At 38.7% G+C, this 27,873-nt stretch overlaps 1 protein-coding gene across 18 annotated transcripts in view; it reads right to left on the reverse strand.

The window, feature by feature from the left end:
- The window catches only part of LOC105494952 (microtubule associated serine/threonine kinase 2), a 256,356-nt gene that overhangs the window by 133,412 nt on the left and 95,071 nt on the right, over positions 1-27,873 (reverse strand). For 16 of the 18 annotated variants that reach the window (XM_071093797.1, XM_071093794.1, XM_071093789.1 and 13 more), the window contains one exon: positions 12,615-12,646. In XM_071093797.1, the coding sequence (XP_070949898.1) occupies positions 12,615-12,646 (32 nt within the window). Of the gene's footprint in view, positions 1-12,614; positions 12,647-18,541; positions 18,652-19,687; positions 19,716-27,873 lie in introns of those variants that run through there. The other 2 variants (XM_071093825.1, XM_071093798.1) reach the window with 1 other exon arrangement.

Raw genomic sequence — 27,873 nt, forward strand, 5'->3', positions numbered from 1 at the left:
TAAAAAAACTGTTAAACAGTTTTGGAAGTCTTCCACCAAATGCCCAAAGAATTAACCTGTGAGTCACATCAGAGAAGTACACCTCATGTGGACCATCCATGTTCGTCAGTGCTTGGTTCCCACAGGTAAATGTGAAGTGGCAATCTAAAGTTGGCTCCCAGATGAACACAGAAGTTTATGGAATCTCCACATTTCTAATTTTAATTTTCCTTTACACAACTGGGTTTTGTTTTATATTTATTTATGGCTAAGTTATTCCCATCTGTGGCAGCAGAGTGGGACACTGATTTTATGGGCTGACCAATCCCAGGTATACACCCAAGAGAAATGAAAACATATGCCCATAAAAAAAAACTTACACATGAATGATTACAGCAGCTTTATTCATAATATCCGAAAACTAGAAACAACTCAAATATCCATCAAATAGTGGTATAGTCACAAAAGGAAATACTGAAACATAAAGGAAGCCAGATACAAAAAAGCAGGTCGTTTGACGTGTTCATTTATATGAAATTCTACCACAGGCAAAGCTAATCTGTAGTGCCAAACAACAGATCAGTGGTTGCCTGAGGCCAAGACGTGGAAGATGGGATTGACTGCAAAACTACGGAAGGAATATTTGGGGGTAATAAAAATGTTCTATCTATTAATTGTGGTTGTAGTTACATGGGTATATATATTTGCCAAAATTCATAAAACAAAACAAAGGACCCCAAATTGTTTCTGTGGGATATAACTATCAATAATTACAGTACTGAAAATGGAAACTGAGGCATTAAAAAATACTTACTGATTCATTTGATGATAACACTAAAAATCCACCGCATCTTAATAACATCTTTAGTACTCATTATCAAATTAATTTTGACCTTGAGAACCCCTGAACTTGTCCTCAAGTAAAGCGTAAGTCTGTTCCAGAATATGAAAACTAATGAAGGGCAAAACTTGGAATGTGAATTTTGACTGTCATGGTTTATAATACCTGAGTCTGAAAAGCTAAAACTGGTTAAAATCTTAGCAAATAATTTATTCAATTTTGCTGAGTCCATGTCCTTGGTTAACTGTTTACTGCCATTACCTACAATATTAAAGTTATTCTTTTATGTTGTGTAATATGCCTAGATAGCAAATATTTTGTGTCGTGCTAGAAAAATTCTCTGTGCTTCATGATGACTTACCATGACCTTAATTAAGCAAGCATAGGGTTCCTCATAAAAAAAACTACAGTTATTTAAAATTGTGTTACTTTCTATGTTTGTTTATAAATGTTTTACTGTCACTTAGGTTAAATAAGTAACCAGGTATTATTTCTCAAGCACCAACAATCCTATCTTAAGTGTTTCTCTGAAGATTTGTTTTTCCCAAATCAGATCCTACGTGTAGAAAATAATAAAATAAAACTTTCAGTGTATTTTTTTTATATATATATTTGAGACAGGGTCTCACTCTGTCACCCAGGCTAGAGTGCAGTGGCATGATCTCAGTCCACTGCAGCCTCCACCTCCCAGGCTCAAGCAATCCTTCCACCTCAGCGTCCTGAGTAGCTGGGACCACAGGTGTGCACTACCATGCCCAGCTAACTTTTATATATTTTTGTAGAAACAGGGTTTCACCAAGTTGCCTAAGGTGATCTCAAACTCCTGAGCTCAAGTGATCCTCCCACCCTGGCATCCCAAAGTGCTAGGGTCAGTGTATTTTTAATATGAAAAACTATCTCTGAGATATACTAAAACATCCTCGGCAAAATCACAAAGACATGTTTTCTCCTTTTTAGAGAAATGTTAGAAATAATTAGGTTTACTATTTTGTTATTAATGAATTTCATGAGAAAAGTTGTCTACCAGAAGACACGTTCAGTGTTCCTTAGGTTAAAGTTGCATGGGTAAAATGCTATTACTATAAATATTCTAGTTATTATATGATTAATGGAAAACTCCTAGAGATTTGTAAATGTCCTCATTAGCCACAATATTTCTTGAGTTCTGATAGAACTCTGCCAGATTTTAGGCACAAAAGTTTAGTGTTTTCAGTCTTTTAATTTTTTTTTTTTAATCTCTTACAGGAAGAAGTGTTTTCAGTCTTAATTTCAGTTATTACCTAAAATACTGGCCAGGTGTGGTGGCTCACATCTGTAATCCCAACATTTTGGGAGGTAGGAGAATCACTTGAGCCCAGGAGTTGGAGATCAGCCTGGGGAACATTACAAGACCCTATCTCTACCTTGCCCAACCGCAAAAAATTAAAATAAAATAAAAAATAAATTAAATGAAATAAATAAGCTGGGCATGGTGATGCATGCCTATAGTCCCAGCTACTTGAGAAGCTGAAACAGGAGATCACTTGAGCCCAGGAGGTTGAGGCTGCAGTGAGCTATGACAGAGCCACTGCACTCCAGCTTGGGCAACAGAGCAATACCTCGTCTCAAATAAATAAATAAATAACAAAAATTGAAAATGTTTACTTGGTAACAACCTTACTTCTAACATTTGAATCCAGCACCTTCTAGGTCAGTGGAGTTTTATAAAAATACAGATGTACAGGACAGAAAATATAGATGTACAGATATTCCAGACCCACTGAATCTCTTTACTTGATACCCTTAGTATATTTTTGGTATGTTTTTGGTATCTGTAAAATACCACAAGAATATTATATGTTATACATGAAGATTTCTCCCTCTCTAAAATTACGTTTATCTATGTTTTCTAAATCAGACGTAACCTTCACTGTCTTATTTGCAGTAATCTCTTACAGTTTGCTATAAGTTTTTGGACTGCCCATATTATTCTCATTTTACATGTGACAAAAACAACTTAATTTCCTTGTTAGTTGCATTATTCTTATGAGACTCTGTCACATGCAGAGAGATTCTGTTTTGTGCTGAGGCCTGTCAACTAGAAGCCAGAGTCTGTGTCTTCAACAAAGAAGAGTTGTCTCAGAGCTCCACAGAAAAGGACTGCGGCAGGTATTTTAAAACTACTGACACATCAAAGAATAGACAGGCTTCCAATGGCACGGCTTGGACAACTGGACAACTTCCAGATCATTCCAGTGGACTGAGTCAGAATTTCCAGAACTTTTTTTAGTTAAGAAGCCGAGTACTAACCTAAGATCCAGTGAAATAAGAATTAGGTACACAGAACTGTATGAACTTTAAGAAATGATTATAGTAATTTGTTTGAAATATTAATGTCCATTTTCTAATATGCAAGGGAGCCAGCTGTATTCCTTGTTAAGCTATGTATAACTCTTAACAATTAAGTAGACTTTGCTCTTGTAAAATGAAACATTCCTAAATCACATCTGATTCTCACTGACCCTCCCCTAACCCAGAACTAAGAACGTCTTACTGAGTCTCCTTACAGTTCAAGGCAATACAGTTATTTGAATAGGGCTAACAAGAATCTGTTCTCCTTTTGACCAGAATGTTGTAAAAACTCGTTGTCCAACAAAGAGCTTGCCTGAAAGGTCGCATTTCAGAATCATGCTCATTTGATCAGGTATAACAAACCACTTTTAAGGAACTATGGTTGACTTTATAGAGTCAATACTTACAAAACCTTCCTGGGAAAACTGGCCTGGTATCTGGTTTTACAGGGTCCAGACTTACAGATGGTAAGGAAGGTCACTTCCTGGAAGGCCCAGGACCCTTAGGAATTCACCCAAATTTATAGTTATTACAAGTGAAATGTGATAGTTTCTTAGGCTTGCCTTCCTAGCCTCGAAATACAAATAATAGAGGCCTTTAAAAGTCCAATCTGAGATTCTTTATAAAAATTTACAGCAGAGTAAACTTAAGAAGGCCTTATGGTAAATTAATATTCTGGCTACACTATGCAAATAATCAGGCGAAACCCAATGAGATCACCCTTTTTTTTTGACCAAAAATGTTTCAGATTATTTTAGATGAAAAGGTAGGAGGTTATTAAAAAAAAAAAAAAAATTGGAAAAAGTTAAAAAAGAAAAAAGTTTACTAGATATTTCCAATAAAAGACTATGCATTGTTCAGAGAACACTCTTCCAGTTTGTCTTTTATTGTCTTTGAGCTACTTTACAACTCTGTAAGTTATAGGTAACTGATGTTATGTGAAATAATTTCTTTTCTCTTTTTTTTTTTTTGAAACAGGGTCTCTCTCTGTCATGCAGGGTGGAGTACAGTAGCACAATCATGGCTCACTGCAGGCTCAATCTCCCAGGTTCACGCAATCTTCCCACTTCAGCCCCCTAAGTAGCTAGGACTACAGGCAGTCACCACCATCCTGGCTAATTTTTTTAAAAAAACTTTTGCAGAGACAGGGTCTCACTGCGTTGCCCAGACTGGTCTCAAACTCCTGGGCTCAAGTGATCTTCCTGCCTCAGCCTCCCAAAGTGCTGGGATTACAGGTGTGAGCCAGTACATCTGGTCCACAAAATAATGTTTGTCTATAGGCATGCTGATAAATTCTGTACAGTGAAGGTGCAACTGACTTCCCTTCTCTCCATGGAAAAACTCAATTTTGTAATAAATAATAAATTTATTTCAACACTATACATACACAACACATATCACTTTGTGGTTCTTTCACTTCTTTGAACTGGCTAATATATCTGCCATATTCCCTTACTAATAATGAGTTAAATATTTAACATATGCCTATTTTTAAAAATCAATAGCTTTACACCTATTTCAAAATTTATTATTATGCAACTATATCTCTAGAGGTAGGAGGATAAAACATATTTATTTTATTTTACAACTTGGTAGCTCTATTTTAAACAATTAAACATGTATACCTCTACTTGCATTCTTGTGCCAGACCATACCAATGTTTGGAACAAGCTCAAATGATTGCCAATTTGTGTTAAACTCTATAGCAGGCCATGGGGTCAGCGTATTGTACCGCACAACATGGTCCTGACCTCACAGAGCTTACCACCTGCTATGGACTAAACTGTGTCTCCCCAAAATTCATGTCAAAGCTTTCACCCCCAATCTGACTATATTTCCATATATGTTCTTTAGGAAATAAATAAGGTTAAATGAGGTCATGGGGTGGGCTCTAATCCTATAGGACTGGTGGCCTTGAAAATGGAGGAAGAAATAAGGAAGGAGGGAGAAGAAAGAAGAAAAAGAAGAAGAGATAGATCTATGCCCCTATCCTCAGGCTGGTGTAAAGGCCATGTGAGCTCACATAAAGGCCATGTGTAAGCACACAGCAAGAAGGCCACTCTCTGCAAGCCAGGAAGAGAGGTTTACCAGAAACCTAGGATGTTGTCACCTTCTTGGACTCCTAGTTTGCATAATTGTGAGAAAATGATTTTTTCTTATTTAAGCATGTGGTATTTTGTTACAGCAGCCTGAGCTAACACTAATACGCTACTCAATGGGGGAAGGCAGACAAACAGTTCTTTATCTACAACTGATGTAAGAGCTATGAAGAAAAAGTAGAGGGTTTAATGAAAGTATGTTCTGGGAAACCCAACTTAGTCTACAGACAGCAAGGTTTGGGCGAGGTCAGGAAACCCTTTCCCAAGGAAGTGAGATGTAAGCTGGGACTTGAAAGATGAGTAGGAACTAGACTGGTATAGATGGAAAAATAACATTCCGGCTGGGCATGGGGGCTCATGCCTGTAATCCCAGCACTTTGGGAGGCTGAGGCAGGTGGATCACGAGGTCAAAAGATTGACACCATCATGGCCAACATAGTGAAACTCTGTCTCTACTAAAAGCATAAAAATTAGCTCGGCACAGTGGCACACACCTGTAGTCCCAGATACTCCAGAGGCTGAGACAGGAGAATCGCTTGATCACCTGAGGTTGGGAGTTCGAGACCAGCCTGACCAATGTGGTGAAACCCTGTCTCTACTAAAAAAAATAAAAATTAGCTGGGTGTCGTGGCATGCACCTGTAGTCCCAGCCACTGGGGAGGCTGAGACAGAAGAATTGCTTGAACCAGGGAGGCAGGGGTTGCTGAGCCGAGATTGCATCACTGCACTCCAGCCTGGCAACAGAGTGAGACTCCGTCTCAAACAAAACAAAACAAAACAAAACAAAAATTCCAGGCACAGAGAACATATTGTGCAAAACATGGAGACAAATATAGCAACCACATTGTATAGACAGTCAGGTGTGATCCTAAGAGTAAGAAAAAATTCACCAAAGGCCAGGTGCAGAGGCTCACACCTGTAATCTCAGCACCTTGGAAGGCCGAGGAAGGCAGATAGTTTTAGCCCAGGAGTTCAAGACCAGCCAGGGCAACATTGCAAAACCCCATCTCTAGAATAAGTACAAAAATTAGCTAGGTGTGGTGGCGTGCACCTGTGATCCCAGCTATTTGGGAGACTGAGGTGCGAGTACCACCTGAGCTCAGGAAGGATGGGGCTGCAGTGAGCTGTGATCACACCACTGTATTCCAACCTGGGTGGCAAAGTGAGATTCTGTTTCAAAAAAAAAAATTCACCAAAAAAGTTTAAATGAATATATAATAATGAAATCCACATTTTAAAAAGCTTTTCCTGGCTATTCTATGATAGGTAGACTGAGGGTGAGCAATGCCACATAAAGGCCAGTTAGGAGGTTATGGCAGTAGCAGAGGCAGATTACAATGGCTGGGACTATCTAGACATACCAGTGGTAGTATAAAGAAAGAGAGAACACCAGTCGGGCACTGTGGCTCAAGCCTGTAATCCCAGCACTTTGGGAGGCCGAGGTGGGTGGATCACAAGTTCAGACTGAGACCATCCTGGCTAACATGGTGAAACCCTACCTCTACTAAAGATACAAAAAATTAGCCGGGTGTGTTGGCACGCGTCTGTAGTCCCAGCTATTCACGAGGCTACTTGAACCTGGGAGGCAGAGGTTGCAGTGAGCCGAGATCATGCCATTCTCTAGCCCGGGTGAGGGAGCAAGACTCTGTCTCAAAAAATATAAAATAAAAAAGCCCAGCGCGAGGTGGCTCACACCTGTAATCCCAGCACTTTGGGAGGCCGACGCGGGCGGATCACGAGGGCAGGAGATCCAGACCATCCTGGCTAACACGGTAAAACCTCATCTCTACTAAAAATTTAAAAATTTAACCAGGCGTGGTGGCAGGCACCTGTAGTCTCAGCTACTTGGGAGGCTGAGGCAGGAGAATGGCATGAACCCAGGAGGCGGAGCTTGCAGTGAGCCAAGATTGCACCACTGCACTCCAGCCTGGGGGACAGAGCGAGACTCCGCCTCAAAAAAATAAAATAAAATAAAAATAAAGACAGAACACCAAGAGATATTTGAGAGGTGTAACAGAAAAGACTTGTGAGTGTAAGGAAGAGCACAGCAACAAGAATAACTAAATTTCCTACCTTGAGGAAGCAGTACCATTTAGTAAGCTAGAGTGTAAGAGAGGACCTGATTTTTGAGAAAGACAATGACTTCAGATTCATAAATGCTACAGTTCAGATGTCTTTGAGATATCCAGTCACATTATGGTGAATGGACAGTTATGAGATCTAGCATTACAAATGTGGGGATAATGAACATAACAATAACTATTCTCAACATACAGTAACAAAAACGGGTTCTCAAGGATTTTCAGATCCCACCTACACAGGCAGAGCTCACCGACAACTAAGTCCATTTTTAAACAACAAAATGGTTCCCTGTAGAGATATGAGTGATGACTATGTCTACTTCCCTCCCAACCTCTGCTATGTCCTGCCTTCCCATTGGACACTTAACAGAACCTATATAAAATTACTTCCTATATAAGACCAATTTTTAAAAGACAGGGTCTTAAATGTAACACAAAGCTATCACTTTGTGTCTTGAAAGGTTGCAAAATTTCCTGATTTTCAAAGCCCCACAAAAAAATTGAAGCCCTATATCAGACACTACTGATACCTCAACAAAGGGTTTACTATGTGTATGCAGCAGGTGGCATCTCTTTTTAGCACATTTTCCAGAAGCATTGATCCAGGCATCAAGTTGCATCAGAATGGGAAAGTACATGACGCTGTCAGTTTCACAGGAGCAAAGTTTGACGCATCGCATCCCTGAGGCCCAGGAACTCCTCCCTGCCCACTATGCAGTGCCTATCACCCAGCCACTCAGAAGGCTGTGGTGGGAAGATCTCCCGAGGCCAGGGAGGATGAGGTTACAGTGAGGTGAGACTGCGCCACTGCGCTCCAGCCTGGGCTACAGAATGAGACCTTGTCACAAAAACAAACAAAATAACAACAGCAGCAAAAGAAAAAATCCTATTTGAAAGGAATCACCAAAAAGAGGCCCCCTCCATAGCATTGGGCAAGAAAAGCCATTCAGAGCTGCTTCAATTATGAAAAAGTAAAATATAAAACTCTTCTAGCCTGGGTAAACAGATAAAAGTAACTTTAGAACTTCAAAATCTTCTTTTCACAGATATGTATACTTTGAACAAGGTTATCAACTCCCTGAGGTCTGATATTCTAAACTACATTTTTTAATGCATTAAAAAAATACCCAGATGGGTTTAAATAAGAAATAGCTCTCTAAAAATGAAAATGATTTAGTTTCAGGAAGCTACATCTAAAATAAATGGTATAAGCCAGGCCAAAAGAACTTTCATAACCACCTTTCCCCAATAAAGCCCTTATCGTGGCGGGCATAGATGATGTTTGCATTTTGCGCATTGGAATTTAACAGCTCTCTTCCCTAATCTGACCAATGTCACTACAAATGTGTGTGTGTGTGTGTGTGTGTGTACTTATAGATACATATATAAATATGTATGCAATATATAAATATATACTTATATAAGCATATAAATATATACAATATATACATATATATATATTTACGGATCCATCTCTATCTCAATATCACTCATTCCAGATTCCTGTTCTCTGTTCAAATGTTGCCTTAATGAGAAAATTCCTGGACAATCCAAATTTTTTTGATTTTTAAAATATTTTTATAGAGGCGGGGTCTCACTATGTTGCCCAGGCTGGTCTCAAACTCCTGGACTCAAATGATCCTCCTGCCTCAGTCTCTCAAAGTGCTGGGATTACAGGTGTGAACCACCATACCCAGCCTAGACAGTTCAATTTAAAATTTAAAATTTCAACCCTCACCCCACAGAAACACACATCCTCCTATCTTATATCTGGCTTTATTTTTCTTCATAGCAGGAAGTACCATATGACATATCATACATGTTTTTGTCTCTCTTAAGTAGAATGGAAACTCCATGAGCACAGGGACCTTGTCTGCTTTATTCACTACTGTATCTCCACTATCTAGAATAGTGCCCATGTGTAACTGAAACTAAAATAATATAGTATGGTGGATGCATGGATGGAAAGATTTGAGCAAATCACAAAGTGAATGGAGGCAAAAAGTCAAAAATACAGTAACTGCTTTTACCAAAAAACATCTAGTAAGTAATAGTGCCAAGACTGAAATCCACATCTGCCTGACTTGCAAACCCAAGCTCTTACTTTTCATGCTATACTTTCACTTACCAATTTGTAGACTTCAGACGAATTACTTGTTAGGTGGAAGAATGTGTATTTTGTATAGTGCCAAGTTGTCACGTAAGTCTAGAAACCCATATTTGAGTTCCTGCCCATTTTAATGCAACTAACATATTACGTGGAAAAGCATAGCAATTGAAAGCCTCAAAAATTAATTAACAAAAACGCTCTCTCAAAGGACAAGAACACCAAACTAGAGGCAAATTCTACATTTCTCTATGCCCATGAAGGATATGGAAACGAGCCTTTGTAACCTGGAATGAGCACACCATAGGATTTGCTCTTGGGAGAACCATTCTGAGAAAGAGGCAAACAGGGACACAAATATAATGCCCCCTCCTTCTGACCAAGACTTAAATGACAATTACAGAAACTTTAAAAATTTTCCAGATCAGGCTATGAGGACGAGAAACAGTAGAGCAGATGGTAAGTCACTCATTTTATTAACATCAGTTTTTCCACACAACTAATTTTGTAGTAATTAAACTTATTCAAATACTTGTTTTGTGGTTCTTACCTTTCTGTTTTCTTTACTACAAATGCTAAGCAGTACTTTGCCTCCTACTGCACACTCCCTACAAAGACTTGCCCAGTTCTGTGTACAAGAGGGACCATGGAACTTCAATTGTTTGGGGAGATGACTAAGCACAGGGATCAGGTAGCCGATCCCTTCATTTTACAAGTATGGCAATTCAGGTCCAGAAGTGGGAGTTCCTGTTTTAAAGCCACACGTAATTTGTTAGTGGCAAAGCCTATATTAGTATCCATGTTTCCTTGCTTCATTCCAGAACAAAACTTTTTCTACTCCTCTAATATTAGAGATAAGAAAGGATATTGTTTATATTAAAAAACTGAAGAACTTCTGGCTTACTTAAGTGTAAGCTCTTCAAAAGAGAAGAATTTACCTAGTTGAATCTTAACAGCCTCAGAACTTAGATCACTCTACCCAGCACATAGTAGGCTTTTTTATTTTTTTAATTATTATTTCTTTGACGGAGTACCACTCTGTCGCCCAGGCTGGAGTGCAGCGGTGTGATCTCAGCTCACTGCAACCTGTCTCCTGGATTCAAGCAATTCTCCTGCCTCAGCCTCCTGAGTAGCTGGAACTACAGGGCGCATGCCACGACGCCTGGCTAATTTTTTTTTTATTTTTAGTAGAGACAGGGTTTTACCATATTGGTCACACGGGTCTCAAACTACTGACGTCAGGTGATCCAACTACCTCGGCCTCCCAAAGTGTTGGGACTACAGGCATGAGCATGGCACCTGACCCAGAGTAGATATTAATGTGTATTTACTGAGTGATCAATTGTTTAAATGTGAGTTACTTTATCAAAAAGAGGAGGGAAAATCTATTTCTGACCCTTATTAAGTAAACATTTTTAAGGCAGTTAGAGTAGGCCTAACTTTAGATATCACTAAAATAACCAAAAAATTATTCTGATATAATATAAAAATAGGAATACTCCTCCTTCTCCTTCTTCTCAGCAACTCCATTCATTGAGGACACACATTCCTGCAAGAAGCTACCTGTCTCAGGTCTTAATTTATTTCACTTAATACTAAGAAAAGGCAAATCTCAGACAGTTTTCAGATAGAAGGAACCAAAAAAAAAGAGGAGGGGAGGGCAGAAAGAGTAGAAAAATGACCAAGTACAAATATTTGCTGACTATGATGCTGAAAAGCTACTCCTTTTCAGTTATGCATACCTACTTGGTGTATCATTCCTCTAAGAGTCCTGGGAGAGCCCTTGCCGTTTACAGAAGACTCAGGACACTTGTGAAGCTAGACCTAATATTCACTGCTAGAAACCAAATTTAAAATTTAAAATGTGCCTCTTAAATAATAGAATTCATCCAAATTTAACCCATTAAGAATTCTAAAACTAATGTATATTAAAATTAAACTATAAGTAATAAAGCACTATACATATATTAAATGATCCTTCTAACAGGCTTAGTAAGAAGAAAACATAGGTAACATTACTTTCATTTTATAGATAAGGCAACTGAGATTTAAGAAGATAAAGTGATTTGTCTAGGTTTACAAAGCTAGTTAAATGGCATGGTCAAGACTGAACCTTATGAGTTTTCTGACTCAAGTCTCTTCATATCAAACCAAAATAAGCTTTCGTAAACAGCCCAAAAGGCTACACAAAAATCTCAGAGGAAAATTTAATCACGAGAGCATTTTTCACAAAACAAAATCCTAAAATGGACAGTAACAGAAAGAATTACTATGTGTTTCATACATTTAAAAATTGTATATGATGTGTATGTAAAGTATACTTAATACATAAATATAAATATTGTTGTGATCTCCTCCTTAATTAGATCTTTTTTTTTTGTTAAGGAAAAGTTTAAAAGCCATTGTTTTATCACAGCTCTATTTCCTTAGGGTTCCCCAGATGTGACTTTACTAGTAAATCATGGTAAAGATGAGTATATTGTAGGTATACACAGTACAGGTTTTTGGGCCCCAACATAGAGATTTTAATGTATTAAGTTCACACTCCGCACTTTAACAAGCATTCTAGGTGATTCTGATTGGCCAAATTTCTAATACTGCCCCAACCAAATTCCTAGAGGAAAAGCAGTCCAAGAGAATATAAGAAATTAAAATCCAGGGACAAAGACTATTTATTAATCTCCCCTAACCCTGAAGCCAGAAAAAAACCAAACAGGTTGGGAACCTATTCCATTCAACGTAGTCTCCAAACTTAGCTGCCCTTGCCTCAGCTTATCAGAAAAGTTGGTCTTCTCCTCATACCACGCTATGGGATAGATGTAAATGCAAAGGGTTTCCATTTTAATATTCCTATCTCCTTAGCTTGAGTCTACTAAAACTCAGTAAATCTCAAAGCACAAGTGTAAGACTGTGGTGAACATTTAAGTTGTAACTTTCCCAAAATGTTATGCAAAAACTGAGACAGGAGGGATTTGGAGGTGGAGAGGAATGGGGAGGAGGGAAAATCTGACCTAGTGGGAGAAGTCAGTTGGCCTGCTGGCTTCCCTAGCTCAGATACAAGTACACAGAAAGAAATATTCCTGAGTGGGATTCTTCCACATGACAGTGGGAAATGTTCCCAAGAGGGGTTCCTAAGTAGGAGATCATAATCATAATGGCAATAATCATCTACTTACAAGCTGCCTCTTCTTGGAAGGCTCAACTCCTTCTGAAAAACAAAACATATGCAAATTAGAAATAAGAACCCATCTGAGACCTGTTGGTCTACCTAAATGTCCTAGGAAATTCACAGTATTATCTTAATAATGGAAAAGGTCATATATTTCTAAATAATAACTTTTTCTTTGTCTTTTTTTTTGAGATGGAGTCTCATTCTGTCTCCCAGGCTGGAGTGCAGTGGCGTGATCTCGACTCACTGCAAGCTCCAACTCCCGGGTTCACACCATTCTCCTGCTTCAGCCTCCCGAGTAGCTGGGACTACAGGCAACCACCACCACATGTGGCTTTTTTTTTTTTTTTTTTTTGTATTTTTAGTAGAGACGGAGTTTTACCGTGTTAGGATGGTCTCGATCTCCTGACCTCATGATCCACCCGCCTCGGCCTCCCAAAGTGCTGGCATTACAGGCATGAGCCACCGTGCCTGGCCTCTTAGACTCAGGCAAACTATTACTTACTTCTTTAATCTTCCTTCCTAAAAGGAATGTCCCATAGAATACATGCAACATTTTTCCCACTAGATGGAACCATCTCCCCTAGATTACAGGCATGCTAGGCCAGCCGTTAACTGCTGCTGAATTATAAAGAGCATTAGTGGCAAGCATACAGAAGGAATGAAATGGGATTAGGGCAGTGGGTGATAATTAGAAAATATTTTAGACAAATAAAATAGTATAGGAAATAATATAACAAAGAGATGACTTCACACACCACTGACATAAGAAATAACCTTTACAATAACAGTTGGGGCCCCTGTGACTTGCTTTCCAAGTGTATCAAGTCCCACCTCCTACCAGTCCTAAATTAACAACTATTCTTAATTTGTTTTTTATATTTCCATGTGTTTTTGGATTCATAAAAAATTAGTATTGTTTTACATGTTTTAAAATTATATATACATGGTATAATATTATATGTATTCCTAATATTATATGACATTAGCCAACATTATGAAAACTGGGAGATTCACCCATGTGGATATATTTCACTTTAGTTCACTAATCTTCAGACAGTGGTCCAGTCTATGAATATACCAATATTTATTTATCTATTCTCTAGTAAATGGAAATTTAATTTTGTTTCCATCTTTTTCTTCTCCATTAAAACAATACTCCTGTAAACATTCTTGTAGTTGTTTCCTAGTGCACATGTAGAAAATATTTCTTGGACGTTGAACTACTGAGTCATAAAGTACTGGATATTCCAAATTGTTCTCCAAAACAACTGTTCATGTAAGAAATATATCCCTGATTACACAGTCATGAATACATGTGCTTATATTTTCTTCGAAAAGTTTTATAGATTTGCATTTTTTTTCTTTTCTTTTTTTTTTTTGAGATGGAGTCTCACACTGTCACCCAGGCTGGCCGATCTCAGTTCACTGCAACCTCCACTTCCTGGGTTCAAGCGATTCTCCTGCCTCAGTCTCCTGAGTAGCTGGGATTACAGGCATGCACCACAACGCCCCGCTAATTTTTTTGTGTTTTTGTATTTTAGTATTTTGCCATGTTAGCCAGGCTGGCCTCAAACTCCTGACCTCAAGTGATCCTCCCACCTTGGCCTCTCAAAGTGCTGGGATTACAGGTGTGAGCCACCACGCCCAGCCGGTTTACTTTTCACAGTAAGTTTAATATGCCTTATTTTTGTAAAATTCACTTACTTTATAAAATTATTTTTGCTAAAATTCAGTATTTGATTGCAATTCTTTTGTGTGTTTTTCTAGGTAAATTTACAAACATTCAATTGTACAAATCTTAAATTACTTCATCTTACGTATGCCGATTGATAAGTCTGGTAAGTACATATACTCAGATAACCTAAATCTTTTTTTTTGAGGCAGAGTTTCACTCTTGTTGCCTAGGCTGGAGTGTAATGGCACGATCTTGTGGCACTGCAACCTCCACCTTCCGAGTTCAAGCGGTTCTCCTGCCTCAGCCTCCCAAGTAGCTGGGATTACAGACATGCGCCACCACGCCTGGCTAATTTTGTATTTTTGGTAGAGATGGAGTTTCTCCATGTTGGTCAGGCTGGTCTTGAACTCCCAACCTCACGTGATCCACCCGCCTCAGCCTCCCAAAGTGCTGGGATTACAGGCGTGAGCCACTGCACCCAGCCAACCTAAATCTCTATCAAAACACAGAACATGTCCATCAATCCAGATAGTTCCACCATGTTCTTTCTCTGTAAATCCCCAACAAACCACTATCTTCCTACCCCAAGCAAATATTATTCTCATTGTGTCACCACAGATTACTTTTACTTCCTCAAAACTTCGTATGAATGGAACCATACAAATATAAACCTTTTTACATAGGCTTCTTCAACTCAGCATAGTATTTGTGAGATTCATCTGTGTTGTTGCAAGTAACAATAGCAATATGAATATACCCCAGTTAATTTATCCTTTCTCCAATTCCATTTTTCAGCTACTAACATTCCTGTAACAGGTCTTTTGACAAGCTATATTTCATTTGTCTTGGGTAAATCCCTAAAAGTGTAGAATTACTTGGTTAAAGGGTAGATATATGTTTAGTTTTATAAGAAGCTAGCAGACCTTTTTCTAAAGTGATTATACCATGTTACACTCCCATGAACAATGTATGAGAGTTTCAACTGCTTCACATTCTAGCTATTACATGTTATGCTTACATTAATAATATAAGAAAGTTCCAACTGCTCTACATTCATGCCAATATATGGTATCAGTTTTTTATATTTTAGTCATTTTACATTTTAGCCATTTAGGTGTGTAGGGGTATCTCACCGTGGCTTTAATCATTTTCCTGATGACTAACGATGTTGAGTATCTTTTCATGTGCTTATTAACCATCAATATATATTCCTTTGTGAAGTATCTTAAAATTTTTTTACCTTTTTAAAAACTGAGTTATCTTTTTGCTATTGAATTGTAAGAGTTCTTCATAATCTTCTAAATACAAGTCCTGTGTCATGTATGTTTTGTAAATATGTTCTAATCTGTGGCTTGCCTACTAAAGTTATTGGTGGTGCCTTTTTCTTTCTTTTTTTTTTTTTTTTTTTGAGATGGAGTCTCGCTTTGTCACCCAGGCTGGAGCACAGTGGTGCGATCTTGACTCACGGCAACCTCCATCTCCCGGGTTCAAGTGATTTTCCTGCCTCAGTCTCTTGAGTAGCTGGGATTACAGGCACCCATCACCATGCCCAGCTAATTTTTGTATTCTTAGTAGAGACGGATTTTCACCATATTGGTCAAGCTGGTCTAGAACTCCTGATCTCAGGTGATCCACCTGCCTCAGCCTCCCAAAGTGTTGGTATTACAGGCGTGAGCCACCACGCCAGGCCAGTTGTGCCTTTTGATGAGTGAAAATTAATTTTGAGGTAATACGTGAGATGAAACTAAGGTTCTTTTTTTTCATACGGATATCCATTTATTTCAATACCATTTATTGAAAACATTGTCCTTTCCCTAAGAAATTTTTTTGAAACCTTTCTGGGCTCTCTTTGCATCCTACTGATCTATTTTTCTGCCCTATGCAAGCACCCCACTGTCATGATTCTGTAGTTTTATATTTAGTCCTGAAGTTGGATTATACAGTCCTTTAACTTTATTTTCCAAGATTGCTTTAGATATTCTAGATTCTTCATTTCAATTTGAATTTCTGAATCCAATTGTTAATTTTTACCAAAAAAAGCCTGCTGGGATTATACATCAATTTGGAAGAAGTGATATCTGAAAATATCAAGTCTTACAATACATGAACATAGTATTTCTCTGTTGACCGAGTACTTTAAGCAATGTTTTACCGTTAACAAAAACTCCTTCTATGAAGCTCATCCCTAAGTAGATTTTTTTTTTTTTGAGACGGAGTCTCACGCTGTTGCCCAGGCTGGAGTGCAGTGGCGCGATCTCGGCTCACTGCAAGCTCCGCCTCCTGGGTTCACGCCATTCTCCTGCCTCAGCCTCCTGAGTAGCTGGGACTACAGGCGCCCGCCACCGCGCCCGGCTAATTTTTTTTTTGTATTTTTAGTAGAGACGGGGTTTCACTGTGGTCTCGATCTCCTGACCTTGTGATTCGCCCGTCTCGGCCTCCCAAAGTGCTGGGATTACAGGCTTGAGCCACCGCGCCCGGCCCCTAAGTAGATTTTTTAAAGCTATTATAAATAAAATCTTTTATTTCATTTTCCAATTGCTTGCATGTATATAGAAATGTAATTAATTTTTATACTGACCATGTATCCTATACTTTGGTAAAACCATTATTAATTAATCATAACTGTTTTGTATATTCCTTAGAATTTTTCTATATAAACAATCATATCTTCTATCAATAGGGAGAGTTTTACTTCTTTCCATTTTCTAGAATTTTCTATAAGATGTTAAATAGAAGTGGTAGACATCCTTGTCTGGCTTCTCATCTAATCTTAGGAGAAAAGCATTTAACATTTTGAATATTTAATATTATGTTAGTTATAGGTTTTTCATGGATAACTTTTTAACAAGTTCTCTTCTATTCCTAATTTGTTCATAGTCTTTCTCACAAATGGGAATGGATTATGTCAAATACTTTCTCTGCATCTACTGAAATGCTGCTTACATAGTTTTTCTCTGCTGTTAATGTGGCAAATTACAGTGATTGATTTTCTAAGATTAAACTAATTTTGCAATTCTGAGTTAAATTCAACTTTTTTTTTTTTTTTTTTTTTTGAGATGGAGCCTTGCTCCATCACCCAGACTGGAGTGCAGTAGCGTGATCTCCACTCACTGCAACCTCTGCCTCCCAGGTTCAAGTGATTCTCCTGCCTCAGCCTCCCAAGTAGTTGGGTTTACAGGTGTGTGCCACTATGCTTGGCTAATTTTTGTATTTTCAGTAGAGATGGGGTTTTACCATGTTAGTCAGGCTGGACTCAAACTCCTGACCTCAGGTGATCCACCCGCCTTGGCCTCTCAAAGTGCTGGGATTACAGGTGCGAGTCACCGTGCCCAGCTTAAATTCAACTTTATCAAATACATTGCTAGATTCTATTTGCTAATATCTCATTAATGATTTTTGCACCTATTTTCATAAAGGATAATAATCTCTAATTTTCTTATAATGTCTTTGTCAGATTTTTGCATCACAATTATGCCGGTCTCCTAAAACTGACAGGGAACTGTTCCTTACTCCTCTATTTTCTGAAAGAATTTATGTAAGACCGGTGTCATTTCTTCCTTAAATATTAACAGTTTTCACTAATAACAGTATCTAGGCCTAGAAATTTTTATTTAGGATATTTGCCTGTATGTTAGTAAGTAAGACTGGCCTATATACTTTCTCTTCTCAAAATGTTCTTGTCCAATTTTGACATCATATTTATACTATCCTCATTGCTAAGGTTTCAATGTTTGTGTCTCATCCAAAATTCACATTGGACTTTAAAATCCAATGTGATAGTATTAAGAGGTGGGGTCTGTAGGAGGTGATTAGGTCATGAGGCCTCCTCTCTTGTACATTTTACATTTAGACATATTAAGATAAGGTAGTTGTATGTACAACTATAGAGGTCAGCAAAAAGATCTGGGATAGAGATACAAATTTGAGATTCATCTGTAAAATATATAGAGAAAGGAGAGTGTACAAGCAGAACTTTAAGGACAGTCCACATTTAAGGGTCTAAGGTGATGAAGGATGAGCCTACAAAGGTGTTTAAATGGTGTGTTTGCAGGGATAAGAGGAAAAACAAGAGAAATGATTAAGGCCTTCGTAAAGCTTTAAGCCAGGCATGGTGATGTGCACCTGTAGTCCCAGCTACTCAGGAGACTGAGGCAGGAGAATCGCTTAAGCCCAGGAGTCTGAGGCCAGCTTAGCCAACAGAGCAAGACCCCATCTCAAAAAAATCAAAATTAAAAGAGAAAAAAGAGGCTTCATACAGCTTTCAGCCCTTTTCGCCTTTCCATCCTCCGCCATGTGAAGAAACAGCAAGAAGGCACTCGCCACACAAATGCCAGCACCTTGATCTTGGACTTCTCAGACTCCAGGACTGTAAGAAAATAAATGTCTGTTCTTTATAAATTACCCAATCTGTGGTATTTTTTTACAGCAGCATGAACAGACAAAGACACTCATAAAATGTGCTAAGGTAATATATCCTCTTTTTCTACTTTCTGAAACAATCTATATAAAACTGGAAATATTTGTTCTTTGAATCTACATGACAGTTCTGACTTCTTGAATGGCTTAAATGGGTAACATGGTAGAGTATAGTTTTGGCTTAACAATAATAAAATTTTATAAAATGCATATATGCCCCTCTCTGCATTTGTTTAGAGGCATGGAAATGCATCTGTGGAAATTCATCCCTTCCGACTTCCTTACACCTATACAAAAGCCTGCATTTGATGCCCAGGACTCCAGATCAGTACATTCTGTGACAACTAAGGCATGGTGGAACAAGAGTGCCTTCCAACCACATAAAGGTAGTCCAAGGAGCAACGATTTCCCAAGCCTCCTTTTCCCAGGGAATATTCACAGCAGGTTGGGGAGAAAAGCTACACAATCAGGAAACTTGGCTGAGGCAAGAGTACTCCCATTTAGATAGATAACCATAAATTATTTTACTCATAACCTTCTAGCAACTAGGCTGGTAATGCCTGGTAATACATTACAATATCAGGTGAAGCCCATTCCATTCAGCCTTCTCTGATCTACTCATTATCTCTTGACTCTTCATGTTCTTAATGATCTTCCTAATTAGCATTCTGAACCCATTCAAGTCTATTCCAGCTTGAGGAAAGGATATAAATTCCCTTAATAACTACACATCCCTCTTCAAACATTGCCTTATCAATTTTATTTCCCTTCACAACCACACTTCTTGAATGAGTTATCTACATCCAACATCTCTAATTTCTCACTTCCTACTCATTCTTCAACACTCTACAAATATCCCCAGACCTTACCACCCCGTTTAAACCATTCTTGCCACACTGCCAATGTTATGTATAATGCCATTGTTAATGAAGCATCACTGCATTTTTAGTCCACCTATCTTTTTTGGCTCCACTGCTCAGCAGCACCTGATAGTACCATTCACTCTTCTGTCCTGGAAGACTTTTCTTGCCATGAAGCCACATTCTCTTGTTCTTCCTCTTATCCCTGCAAACACACCATTTAAACACCTTTGTAGGCTCATCCTCCATCACCTTAGACTCTTAAATGTGGACTGTCCTTAAAGTTCTGCTTGTACACTCTCCTTTCTCTATATATTTTACAGATGAATCTCAAATTTGTATCTCTATCCCAGATCTTTTTGCTGACCTCTATAGTTGTACATACAACTACCTTGTCTTAATATGTCTAAAACTCAGCTTATCTTTCTACTCAGTCTCGCTCCTACTGTTTTCTATTTTGATGATGGTACCACCAAACCCAGGGTCATTCTTGATTTTTCACTTTCTCTCACTCTCTACATTCATTATTCATCAAGCTCTGCCAATTCTACTTCCAAAATACCTATCTTTAATCTGTCAATTCACTTCTACTTCCCCGGGCACAAGCCACCATCATCCTATAACATCCTCCTAATTGGTCTCCCTTTCATTCAGTTTTGTCCCCCTTGATTAATGTTATATTAATGTAAATATCATATATAGTACCTGTTTTCTGAGTGATAACCCATGTGGGTTTAATGAAATAAATACTGAAGTCAAAAATAACTTTTTTTTTTTTTTTTTTTTTTTTTAGATGAAGTCTCGTTCTGTCACCCAGGCTGGAGTGCAGTGGCACGATCTCGGCTCACAGCAACCTCCGCCTCCCGGGTTCAAGCGATTCTCCTGCCTCAGCCTCCCGAGTAGCTGGGATTACAGGCATATGCCACCATGCCCAGCTAATTTTTGTTTTTTTAGTAGAGATGGGGTTTCACCATGTTGGTCAGTCTGGTCTCAACTCCTGACCCCAGGTGATCCACCTGCCTCGGTCTCCCAAAGTGCTGGGATTATAGGCGTGAGCCACCGCACCCGGCCAAAAATAACTTTTTAAAATGGGTCCTAAACTACCACAAGAACAGAAAACCAAACACCGCATGTTCTCACTCATAGGTGGGAAATGAACAATGAGATCACTTGGACTCGGGAAGGGGGACATCACACACCGCGGCCTATCATGGGGAGGGGGGAGGGGGGAGGGATTGCATTGGGAGTTATACCTGATGTAAATGACGAGTTGTTGGGTGCTGACGAGTTGATGGGTGCAGCACAGCAACATGGCACAAGTATACACATGTAACAAACCTGCATGTTATGCACATGTACCCTAGAACTTAAAGTATAATAAAAAAAAAAAATGGGTCCTTTCTCTCTTATAATTCTGCAACGGATAAAGTCTAAAATCCTTTCTGTAGTCTACAGGGCACTACTTGGCTGTGACTGCCTCCCTCCTCAGTATCATCTGCACAATTCTCCAGTCTTATTGGAGTTTTGGACTCAGGCTTGCCATGCTTTCTTTCACCTTCAGGTCTTCACACTTACTGTTCTCTTGGTCTGGATTACTTTTCTTTATCTCTTTTTATACCTTCCTGGAGTTCAGTTTAAATTTCGTTTCCTCTGGAAAGTTTTTCTACACAGTTTCCCCTCCAGCCTCCTTCCATATATTACCCAAATATTCCTTTAATTCCTCAATCATACCTACTTTACTCATTATTATAATTATTTGCTAAATTATCTGTTTTCTTTGACTGTTAGCTCCAGGCGAGTAGGAATTAGTCTTGCTCACGAGGACATTCCTGGCACCCAGCAGAACACCTGGCCTAGAAGGCACCAAATGAATATTGGATGAATAAATCTATGAATCCATCAAGTAAGTAAATGGTTCATACTATTATTGCTATCATCATTATAAGGCACACGATAGGGTCCTGTCTACCAGTTTGGAGTTGCATTGATGAAAACTATCAATTGCAATAATTTCAGCAAGAAGTTTTACTAGGGGAAGAATATGTTCTATTATCACATATTATTTACTGACAGTCTCCTGGCTGGTAGTTACTCCTTGGAGAGTCGGAATGCTTTAAGAAGAGAAAAATATTAACTAGGAAGAAAATCTATGTTAATACCATTTACTATCTAGTCTTAAAGGAACATTATCTCCTGACCTCGTGATCCACCCACCTCGGCCTCCCAAAGCACTGGGATTACAGGTGTGAGCCACCATGCCTGGCCAAGAACACAAAATTTAAAGTTTGGAAAACTAGGTTTCTGTCATGGCTCAAAAACATGTAACTGTGTGACCTGGGATTCCATCTACCTCAAAGGCTTAGATACAGCTGTTGTAAAGGTCAAATAAAGTAATGTACATGAAAATACTTTAGGCCAGTCACAGTGGCTCACACCTGTAATTCCAGCACTTTGGGATGCCAAGGCGGGAAGATTGCTTGAGTTCAGGAGTTCAAGACCAGACTGGGCAACATGGTGAAACCCCATCTCTACAAAAACTACAAAAAATAGCTGGGCATATTGGCATGTGCCAGCAGTCCCAGCTACTCAGGAGGCTGAGGTGGCAAGATCACTGGAGCTTGGGAGGCAGTGCTGGAGTACACTGTGATCAGCAGTGAGCCAAGATCACACCACTGCACTCCAGCCTGGGCAACAGAGAGAAATTCTGTCTCAAGAAGAAAAAACAAAAACAAACAAACAAAAACCTTTATTCTATAAATAATGTGTTATTCTCATTTGAGTTTGATAAACAGCTTGATTATATTAACAGGATATTTCTACATGGTATAAAGAACCTAGGACTCAGAAAAATATGTGAACACAATTCTGCTACTTGCTTCCTTATAAAATCTTGGTCAGTCATTAAACCTTTCTAAACCTCATTATTCTTACCTGTTCACCTGAGATAAAAATACCTACTCTGCCTTTCTCACAAAAGTTATTCCTAGACTTGAATTTTAAAAATAAACTTAAAAGTTTAAAGTAAGACACATTGGATTAATAATAAGAAATTGGCCAGGTGTGGTGGCTCACACCTGTAATCCCAGCACTTTGGGAGGTCGAGGCGGGAGGATCCCTTGAGCTCAGGAGATCAAGACCAGCCTTGCAACACAGTGAGACCTCGTCTCCAATAAAAAAGTTCAAAAAAAATTAGCCAGGATTGGTGGCACACGCCTGTAGTCCCAACTATATAGGGGGCTGAGGTGGGAAGATCGCCTGAGACCAGAGGTGAAGGTTGCAGTGAGCCAAGATCACGCCACTGGACTCCAGCCTGGGTGACTGAGTAAGACCCTGTCTCAAAAAAAAAAAAATAGGAAGAATGGAAATTTTTCTAATCTAACCCACCAGAAGCGAAGCTCTAAAGCTAAGTGATAAGATGCTATTCTCTAAAAACTAACCCACCCCCAATACTCCATCCCTATCATTCCTCCCCAAATATTCAAAGTATATTGGTTTAACAGTCTCCAAAATTTTATTACCATTTGGATCCCTCAAATTGATACATGTTGATACTTTCTGCCAACGATATTTCCCAAAGAGCTTTAAGTAATATTTGACTACACTGAATAAAATAAAATATATTAAACTATATTCTGAAGTTACAATGAAAGTTGTACATACCAAATCCCAGAGAAATAAACAGTCACTCTCTTTCACTTGTCCACAAAGCAAACTTCTAAAGGTATTACATAAAACACGAAATGGTGCCATTCATGGCCGGACATGGTGGCTCACGCCTGCAATTCCAGCACTTTGGGAGGCCGAGGCTGGTGGGTCACCTGAGGTTGGGAGTTTGAGACCAGCCTGATCTACATGGAGAAACCCCATCTCTTCTAAAAACACAAAAATTAGCTGGGCGTGGTGGTGCATGCCTGTAATACCAGCTACTCAGGAGGCTGAGGTAGGAGAATCGCTTGAACCCAGGAGGCGGAGGATGCAGTGAGCTGAGATTGTGCCATTGCACTCCAGCCTGGGAAACAAGAGCAAAACTCCATCTCACACACACACACACACACACACACAAAAAAAAAAAACACGAAAGGGTGCTATTCACACAGATGAGGAATCACTGCCTATATGCACTACTCATTATTCACAATGACTAAAGCCATAAAATATTTCCAAAGAAAAGACAAAGGCCAAGTGTCCAAAGGCAGTAACCACTACCCCCACAAGTAAATATGCAAGCCAGGAGTCACAAGGCTGGTCCTTGTCCTTTATGTCAACAGTCACCAGCATGGAGATGACTATGGGTCAAAGCTGTCTCTGCCTGAGGCAACTCCCTCCCTGGGACTCTGAGCCTCACTCACTTTCTATTGAATTCTCACACTATACATAATACATATTGATTCCCACTGCAGTAGCAGCACTCTTCCCAGAGAAGGAAATTAACAGACTCTAAGAAATATAACTCAATAATCTACTCCACTGGAAGTGGATAGAGAACTGGGTTTTGGAGACAATAACTTTTCAACTAACATTTAAAATCAACGAGGCAAGGTGCTGTGCTCACGCCTGTAATCCCAACACTTTGGGAGGCCATGGCGGGAGGATCACTTGAGCCCAGAGTCTGAGACCAGCCTAGATAACATAGTGAGAACTCGTCTCAAGAAAAACAAACAAACAAAAAAGTCAAGGAGAAAAAAAGGTATTCTCTGCCACTAAAAGATCATATGTCTCTTTATATAACTCATAATTAAACCCACATAGTGTAACTAACATAAATAACACTGGGGTGAGGGTAGGAGTGGTGAACATTCTAGGGCCTACTCAGAATCCACTGCTGATGACAATACCATTGTTAAAAGACAAAATTACAACAGATTTAGTTTAAAGATCAAACTGACTTTCAGTTTAAAGATCAAACCGACTTTTGTTTGCAATTCTGTAACATCTCATTCTTTAAAATAGAACGCATGTTCTGCTGAGCTAAGCAGAGGGGGCTGGCTTTCTAAGCAGAAAAGGGGTTAAGAAAGCACCAACAGGGAATAAAAAGCAGATTATTCATTACAAAGTTACTCTCCTTATAGAGTTAAAACAGAACTTTCTTATCATTCTGGCTCAGGTAAACTGGGTCACCTCTGGTTACAGTTAATTTCATGGTTTTGTTGTTGTTGTTTTTTAAACGAGCCTGTTTCAGTTCAGTTTGATTACATGGCCAAATAAGTTTGGGGGAAGTAATAAGAGATAAGGAGTGCTTGTAGTGTTCAGGTGGGGGTTAAAGTTTGAATTTGTTCTAACACACCAGTAGAAATAGAAAAAGAAAATAAGAAAACAAAAACTCTACCAATATTTTTAAAAGGTAAAAAAAGAAAGGGGACAGTAAGGCATAGAGATATAGGACATGGAATACAAAAACTAATATGGCAGAAACAAGTCCAAATATATCATTCATCATAATAAATGTAAATAGACAAAATTTTCATTACAAACAGGACTTTTTTTATTTTTTATTTTTTTAAAGAAAACCTACTGTATGCCATTCGCAAGAGATATACCAAAAGCAAACTGATATGAAAAGGTTGAAATAAAGGGATAGTTGGTTTCTGGAAAAACAACAACAAAAAATGTTCCACCGAATTTTTGTTGTTGCTATTTTAATTTTTTTTTGAGACAGGGTCTTGCTGTCACCCAGGCTGGAGTACAGGGGCACAATCATGGCTCACAGCAGAGTTGACCTCATAGGCTCAAGCGATCCTCCCACTTCAGCTTCCCAAATACAAATAGCTGGAACTACAGGTGTGCACCGCCACGCCTGGCTAATTAAAAAAAAAATTTTTTTTTTTTTTTTTTTTTTTTTTTTTTGTAGAGACGTCTCACCATGTTGCCCAAGCTGGTCTCCAGCTCCTGGGCTCAAGTGATTCACCCACCTGGCACTCTCAAAGTGCTGGGATTACAGGTGTGAGCCACTGTACTTGGCATTCCACTGATATTTGATCATGAAAAAAAGAGTCTTAATACCCAATATTAGAAAAATAGGCCGGGCGCGGTAGCTCAAGCCTGTAATCCCAGCACTTTGGGAGGCCGAGACGGGCGGATCACGAGGCCAGGAGATCGAGAGACGATCCCGGCTAACACGGTGAAACCCCGTCTCTACTAAAAAATACAAAAAAACTAGCCGGGCGAGGTGGCGGGCGCCTGTAGTCCCAGCTACTCGGGAGGCTGAGGCAGGAGAATGGCGTAAACCCGGGAGGCGGAGCTTGCAGTGAGCTGAGATCGGGCCACTGCACTCCAGCCTGGGTGACAGAGCAAGACTCCGTCTCAAAAAAAAAAAAAAGAAAAAGAAAAAGAAAAAGAAATAGAAGAACAAATCAGCAAAGGTTTAAAAGAAAAAAAAATTATATATATATAAACAAATTGATCTCAAAAAATCACAAAATAAACAAAACAAACTCTTAAAAATATGTTCCTTACCAAAACTACCTCAAGATGAAAAGTAGGAAACTTACATTATATACATGAGCATTTTTTAAAAACTGAATCATACATTATTCCTGAGTTTACCCACAAAATGTGAAAGTGGTTATATCATAAAAAATTCACAAATGTTATATACCTCAAATAAATTGAGAAAAAAACAAAACAATATCAGATGATATAGAAAGGCACATCAAACAGGTATAAAAAGAAACAAAAGCTGGGTGCGGTGGCTCATGCCTATAATCCCAGCACTTTGGGAGAACAAGGTGGGCAGATCACCTCAGGTCAGGAATTCAAGACCAGCCTGGTCAACACGGCAAAAGCCTGTCTCTACTAAAAAATACAAAATTTAGCCAGGCGTTGTGGCAGGAACCTGTGATCCCAACTACGCAGGAGGCTGAGGCTGGAGAATCACTTGAACTCAGCAGGCAGAGGCTGCAGTGAGCCAAGGTTGCACCATTGCACTCCAGCCTGAGTGACAAGAGCAAAACTTTGTCTCAAAAACAAACAAACAAACAAACAAACAACAGAATCACAGGAACAGAGATCTTAAAGACTAGAAAAAGGAAAGGGAGAGAGCTAAAAAAAGGTAGAGGTCTTTACACTGAGACATAAATGTTGCAAACTCAAATGCTTTAATGGGCCAGTAAGGTAATATACTGTACTTTATCAAATCTGAAAAACTATCAATTGCAAAAGATACTATTATTTTTTGTAACAGTAAGAAACATTTTTCAAAATGCAAAACAAAAATAAGCCCTGCCAATTAAAGTATAACACACCATTAAGAGTAACACCGCTATTTCAAAGCTGTTATAAAGTAAAAAGATGTGAGCCTTAGAATAGATGAAATTCAGTAAATATATAAAGCAGCAGAGGATAAAACAAAAGGGAACTGATAGAGACTATGTTGGTTAATTTTTCTTTAAATCTCCAAAGGTGGTTAAATAAAATATATCTATAGGAAGTAGACAGGCCACCAGACCACCAATTTGTAATCTAGATTGACACAGAGAACACCAGAATTTAATTCAGAGGTGATCAAGGGATGTAATTGTAAATTACTGTAAGATTTCTGAATCAAACAATTCCCTCTACAGAATACATGGAGCCTACAGGAATGAATTGTTAACAAAGACTCCAGATAGCCAAGGAACTCTAAAGATCTGAGACTGGACTGATTATCCTTGTCTGCAAAGATGCTGGAGTTACCCATAATGACTATAATATTTGAAAATTAGGTACTCAGGTCTTAACTGCATGAGGATAATCAGAAGGTTGATAGGTAGAAAAGGAGGATAAAAACACTCAGGAATGGGGGAATGTCAGAAAAAAATGGCTATAAAAAAACAAACAAACGTACAAGACTGGTGTAGCTGCAACATAGAATAGGAATATCTGAGGCAGGGCACAGAAGAGGGACAAGAGTGAGATAAATTACTTAACCTTCAAAGCCATCTAATTTACTGACTTGATGAAAATATCTTAGTGATACTAAAAACTGAAGAGTACAAACTGAAATTTTTCCTTTATCAAACTCACAGAAAAGAACAAGGAAATGTAGAACAACAGAAGCAAATAATTAGGTTACATTTTTATCCATGTCATCAGCCTTTTTAAAATAAAATTTCAAGAAGAAATTGAATGTTTGAAATCTACCTGGTTCTTGAAGATTTTGTTTTTAAGGACTAAAAATTAACTGAATCACATTTTGTAAGATGACCATAATTTATGGCAGTCATAATTTGCAAAATAAAAAAGTCTCAAGAAGGCTTTCTCAATAATAATGCTTCCTTTATGCATTATGTTGTCATATATCCTCCAAAATAATTAAGTACCCGTAAACAATAACA

This window comes from Macaca nemestrina, chromosome 1, assembly GCF_043159975.1.
Source record: "Macaca nemestrina isolate mMacNem1 chromosome 1, mMacNem.hap1, whole genome shotgun sequence".
Classification (NCBI taxonomy): domain Eukaryota; kingdom Metazoa; phylum Chordata; class Mammalia; order Primates; family Cercopithecidae; genus Macaca; species Macaca nemestrina.